Source organism: Grampus griseus, assembly GCF_964374135.1.
Source record: "Grampus griseus genome assembly, chromosome: 4".
NCBI lineage: Eukaryota > Metazoa > Chordata > Mammalia > Artiodactyla > Delphinidae > Grampus > Grampus griseus.
The window spans coordinates 81,085,091-81,091,597 of record NC_138997.1 but is presented as its reverse complement, the minus strand read 5'-3'; the positions used below and the strand labels follow the sequence as shown (position 1 = coordinate 81,091,597).

General features: G+C 39.9%; 1 protein-coding gene across 1 annotated transcript; it reads right to left on the bottom strand.

The window, feature by feature from the left end:
• Positions 1–642: 642 nt before the first annotated feature.
• Positions 643–3,051, bottom strand: TLR6 (toll like receptor 6; the record flags this gene model as incomplete). Its single annotated transcript, XM_082653976.1, has 1 exon — positions 643–3,051. The coding sequence occupies exon 1, from the start codon at positions 3,034–3,036 to the stop codon at positions 643–645; it is 2,394 nt and encodes a 797-aa protein (XP_082510102.1). The 5' UTR covers positions 3,037–3,051.
• Positions 3,052–6,507: the final 3,456 nt, after the last annotated feature.

Sequence of the window (6,507 nt, the reverse complement as noted above, 5' to 3'; positions counted from 1 at the left end):
AAATAACTCTGGCTCTGAGTTTCCTTGGCAAGCCAGTAAATCATGTCTTTGGCCTCAACAGCCTATGACTAAGACTCTATTTCCCTTTATATACATAGACTACCAATGCCATAAGTCACTACTGATTAATTGCATATTTGTGTAGCAAAGTCAAACATTTTATAAACTATTACTCAGATGTGAAGAAAAAAAAAAGTATCTTTATCTTCCATATCTGGTCTAATTTCTCCCCCAGCCCCAAAGTAGAGCAGGATAACAGAGCCGACCAGAGGCCGATGAGGATTCACAGGACACTCCACTGCATACAGTTCTGAGGTTGACTCTTTCCTTCCATGAAGTCTCATAAACTCCTGCTCACACAAAATCCTCTGGGGAAAGGAGAAGAGAGCATTTACTCAAAAGAGCTTGTTTCAATTTGAAACGGAATGGTTCAACCAGAAGAGACTGAGCTACCTGTCATCAGCACGTTTGAGCACCACCACAGCCCCCAGTCTGGTTCCCAGTTCAACTGAAACACAGTTTTCATTAAGTGTTTCCTGAATGCATGGAGATAATGGAGGCAGCAAACACAATAACTTGAAAGCACAGTGTCCATCAGAATTCAAGTTAATGATGGTTTCTTAAGTTGGACGTCTGATCTTTTTAAGCTTTCACATCATCATTTTCAGTGACTAGTATTAATTTAATATTAAAAGCAGCTCTAATATTAGCCCAAAAAAGTCCATGTTTGCTCTTCTCCTTGGGCCATTCCAAATAAGTTCTCTGGGCCATGAGAGCCCTCAGCTTGTGATACTTGCCAGGAATGCTGTCCTGTGGAATGGGATCCAGCAAGATCAGGATTAAGTTATTAGATCCTTCATGGAAGAGATTGTGGTGGGCAAAGTAGAGTTCATAATGGCACCACTCACTCTGGACAAAGTTGGGAGACAAAACAAAGATGCACTTGTAACTTTTCTCAATGCAGTTTATGATATTTTCCACGATGCTCTTGCCAGGAACAAAGTTTCTCTCATGGAGACAAATTCTTATATCTTCTTTTTCTAGGTTTGGTATTAACTCATTCTTCACCCAGGCAGAATCATGTTCACTGTATGAAATAAAAGCATGGAACTGGAGAGCTCTTTGGAGTTCTTCTAAGGGTACATTCCTAGCCCTGCGCCGGGTCTGGGTCCACTGATACACCATCCTGAGATACCAGGGCAGATCCAAGTAGATACAGAGGGCAGTCACGGTAACAGCCAATACCAGCCCAGGGACCCCAATGGTGACAATCAGCAGAGCTGTGCTGCAGGATAATTGAGATACATGGAAGTCCTTTAGTGGGGTTCCCTTATAGCTTTCTGGATAATCGCACTTATAAGAATCAGGCCAACCCTCTACCACTTCACTTGATACTTGGCCTACACTTTGGATAAAGTCTCTTAACTCACATGTACATTGGAATGGATTGTTCCCTGCTTTTAGGGACCTAATCTTCTGGCAGCTCTGGAAGAAATCAGCTGATGGGTTGGAGACTGAATTATAGTCAATGATCAGTATGGAAAGGCTGCTAAAGGTACCACATCCAGGAAGGTGGGCTAAAGAATTGGAAGCAACATTGAGTTCTTGCAAAGTTTCTAGACTGGTGACATCTTTAGGGATGCTCCTTATTCTGTTATTGTGGAGATCAAGAACCTTGACCCTGGGAGGTAAACATCTGAAAACAGAGTCAGTAAGTATATTTGAAGATAAATTTAACACCACTATACTCCCAACCCAAGTGCAATTTCCATCATGTCTATCATATTCCAAAGAATTCCAGCTAACATCCAGTATTTCCAAAGAGAGCATATCCTTAGTCATGAGACCTACTTTGAAAAGGTCTTTTAATTCATTCTTTTGTAGAATAAGTGTCTCCAATCTAACTAAAGTGTGGCAATTTTGAAAAACACTATCTGTGAAAATATTCTGGGTGAAGTTCAAAAATGTAAATGTGCTTGGTTTCTGAGGACAAAGCATGTGTACAAAAGGTGTGTCTGATATGGTTAACATCGTAACAGTCATCTCAGAAAACACTGTGTATAATGCTGTCTGTGAAAAAATAAAAACTCTGTTTATAATATGTTCTATATTCAGTGCTTTCAATGTTGTTTCATGATAAGTAAAAACTTCTTCATTGATGCTTTCAACTATTGTTAAATTGTAAATATTGAGATATTCTACAGGTTTGGGCCAAAGGAATTGAAAAACTCCAACCAAACATTTCCAAGTTGTTTCCATATGGTTTAGGGTAAAATTCAGTAAGGTTGGCCCTCTAGTGAGTTCTGACAAAAATTTAATTAAAACTTGACAGTTGTCATCATTCAATTTAATATTAGTCAGTTGTAACCACCCTAAACTATTCACTGATATGTTCACTTGGACAGAGAAGAAGCTATTTGGGTGAAAAACAAGGTGAAGTTCCTTTGTATTCAGAATTTGAAGACTTTCTTTCTCATTTTCTTTCACAAAATAACCTTCCAAATCCAGAAGGATGCGACTTAGGTGCAAGTGAGCAATTGGTAGTAGATCTAATTGCTGTAACTTTGTAGCACTTAATCCTAAGAAATTCAGTTGAGTCAAGTTGCCAAATTCCTTACAGATGGGCAGGGCATCAAAGTCATTGAATGAGAGGTCTAAATGCTTGAGACTTGTAGTGATCGGATGACAGGATATCTTCTGCAACCAATTGTGAGATAAATCCAAATATTCCAAATCCTGGTTGAACTTGAAAATACTAATATCAAGGTACTGGATTCTATTATGGGAAAGTCTCAAAACTTTCAGCCCTGAGAGAAAGCCGATGTCAGAGAGGTGAATCTCAGATATGTAGTTTTGAGACATATCTAAGACTTTGGTTTTTGGTGGCAGGTCTTTGCGAACACGAATAAGGCCTATTTTTGACATGTCCACCACAAATTCACTTTCATCAGAGAAATGGATTATGGTTCCAAATACTAAGGTCAGGATGTAAACAAAATGAAGGTTTCTGACAGCAGATTCTTTGCCTTTGGTCATGATGTTGAAGTGGCTATCCCCTAGAGGGTTGTTGCTGTTCTTCAGAACATCTTGCTATGAATCCAAATTCTAGAAATATAATATACATTAAGATGTATAAAGATTGGATGATTGCTCTCAAACCTCATCTTACTAAACACAAAATCTCAATGAGTTCTTCATTCATTTTCAGAATCATTTCTGTCCCCATAATTTAATGTGTTATTTTTTCCAGTTATACAAGTTGCTTGTGCCAGGAAAGGCAATACAGACCTTGTTAGCAAAGAATTGTAGTTGTGTGTTATAACCTGTCTGGTGGCTTTCTGAGGGGTCCACTCAGGAGTGCGCCTTTGTTTCACCCCATCCAACTCAGAACTTTCCCAGGGCTGCAGCAGCCTCCTGGACAGTGTTTCGAAAACCTTTAAAGGCACAAACACTAGCCACAGCCACCTGGAGCAAGGGATAAGATATGGGGCAGGCAGCAGACACACCAGAAAGCCAGAGAAGGAGGAAGCTGGGAAAGGAGATACATGGGAGAAAAAAGACTCTAGAAATCTCCATGTATCCCAGGTAATCTAGAGGCCATACACATGCCCAGGGCTGGATGCATGCTCAGAGAAGACCTGAGAAAATCCTAAACATTCACCTCTGATTGGCTTTTAGGCTCTGTGCAAGCAGAAAGTAAAAGCTAAGGCAGAGTTGGAAACAGCCTGGATAAGCACTGAGGAAGTGCTTCAACACAGCCAATCTGCAAAGATCAGGTGTTTTTTGTTTTGTTTTGGTTTGGTTTGGTTTTTTTTCTCCAGATGTTTAAGAACATCTCTGTCAAATCACTAGCTGACCACTAAGCCAATGGAACAGAGAATTCAATGGCCACACACAAGAAAGAATACAGTCTTTACAAAAAATAGTTTAGAAACATCACCAAACAGATAAACAACCACATCCCACAGCAAGCAGCAACAACAAACCCTGGGAAAGTGGAGAATCTGAGTTACCACATCCTAATATTTCCAGAGTTACCACGTTATAATATTCAAAATGTCTGACTGAAGTAAAAGAACTATGAGGCATGCAGAGAAATAAAAAAGTATTGTTCATTCATAGGAAAAAAAAAATTAAAAGAACAAAGTTAGAGAACTGACACTACCCAACTTCAAGTCTTACATAAAGCTATAGCAATCAAGACAGTGTGGTATTGGTGAAAGAATGGACAGATAGATCAACTGTCCAGCATAGCGAGCTCAAAAATAAACCCATCCAAATACAGTCAACTGATCTTTTACAAGGGAGCAAAGACAATTCAGTGAAGACAGGATAGTCTTTTTAACAAATAGTGCTGGAAGAACTAGACATTCCACATGCAAAAAAAAAAAAAAAAAAATAGGTCTAGCTCAAAATGGACCACAGACCTAAATGTAAAATACAAAACTATAAAACTTCTAGAGGTTAGTATAGGAGAAAATCTAGGTAACCTTGAATTTGGCAATAACTTTTAGACACAACATCAAAAGTACAATCCATGAAAGAAAAAAATGTTAAGTTGGACTTCATTAAAACTAAAATTTTCTGCTTTGCAATTAAGAAAATGAGAAGACAAGCCACAGACTGGGAGAAAATATTTGCAAAGCACATATCTGTTACAGAACTTGTATCCAAAATAAATGAAGAACTCAAGCTCAACAGGAAAATAAACAACACAATTTAAAAATGGGCAAAAGATCTGAACAGATATTTCACCAAAGAACATATACAAATGGCAAATAAGGACATGAAAAGATACTCAATACCATATGTCATTAGGGAATTGCAAGTTAAAACAATGAGGAACTACTACATACCTGTTAGATTGGCCAAACAATCCTGAAACAACATCAAATGTTGGTGAGGATATGGAGCAACTGGAACTTTCATTCATTATTGAAATTCAAAATGGTACAGATACTTTGGAAGACAGTCTGACAGTTTCTTACAAAGCTAAACATAGTCTTACCATATGAGCCAGCAACCACACTCCTAGATATTTACCCAAATGAACTGAAAATCTATGTCCACACAAAAACCTGCACGTGAGGGTTTCCCTGGTGGCGCAGTGGTTGAGAATCCGCCTGCCGATGCAGGGGACATGGGTTCGTGCCCCAGTCCGGGAAGATCCCATATGCCGTGGAGTGGCTAGGTCCGTGAGCCATGGCCACTGAGCCTGCGCGTCCGGAGCCTGTGCTCCGCAATGGGAGAGGCCACAACAGTGAGAGGCCCACGTACCGCAAAAAAAAAAAAAGAAAAAAAAACCTGCATGTGGATGTTGATAGAAGCTTTATTCATAACTGCCCCAAACTGAAAGCAACAAGATGTCTTTCAATAGGTAAAAAGATAAACAAGCTGTGGTACATCCATCCAATGGATTATTATTCAGCAATAAAAAGGAGTGAGCTGTCAAGCCATGGAGGAACCAAAATGCGATTGCTAAGTGAGGAAGCCAATCAGAAAAGGCTACCAACTGTATGATTCCAACTCTCTGACATTCTGGAAAAGGCAAAACTAAAGAGACATTAAAGATCAGTGGTTGACAGAGGCTGGGGGAGTGGGGGATGAATAGGCAGAGTATAGAGGACTTTTAGGGTAATGAAACTATTCCATGTGATTTTGTAATGGTGGATATATGACCATATGCATTTGTCAAACCTACAGAACTATGCAACACAAAGACTGAATCCTAATGTATAGACTTTAGTTAATAATATATCATTATTGGTTCATCAATTATAACACATATACCACACTAATGCAAAATGTTATAATAAGGAAAATTGTGTGCAGTGGAAAGGGAGTATATGGGAACTCTCCAGCCCATTTACTCAAATTTTCTGTAAACTGAAAACTGCTCTAAAAAATAAAGTCTATTAGGGCTTCCCTGGTGGCACAGTGGTTGAGAGTCCGCCTGCCGATGCAGGGGACGCGGGTTCATGCCCTGGTCTGGGAGGATCCCACATGCCACGGAGCGGCTGGGCCCGTGAGCCATGGCCGCTGGGCCTGCGCGTCCGGAGCCTGTGCTCCGCAACGGGAGAGGCCACAACAGTGAGAGGCCCGCGTACCGCAAAAAAACCAAAACAAAACAAAACAAATTAAAAATAAATAAATAAATAAAGTCTATTAAAAAAAAAGGAGAAGAAAAGTCAATAGAAATGGTACCCAAGGAAGCACAGACATTGATTTGCTAGACAAAGACTTTAAATCAACTGTCTTAAAAGTTAACTACATGACTACGGTCTCTTTTCATTGGACTCAGAATACTTTATTGCTCTTTCAAAGGGCAGTCCTCTTATCCCCTCAAAATGTTTTACCCGTCAGTCAGTTTGATCATCTAAAATTGTACAAAATGGTATGCAAGGAGCTATTGCCAAAAACTACAAGACAGGGCTTCCCTGGTGGCGCAGTGGTTGAGGGTCCACCTGCTGATGCAGGGGACACGGGTTCGTGCCCCGGTCCAGGAAG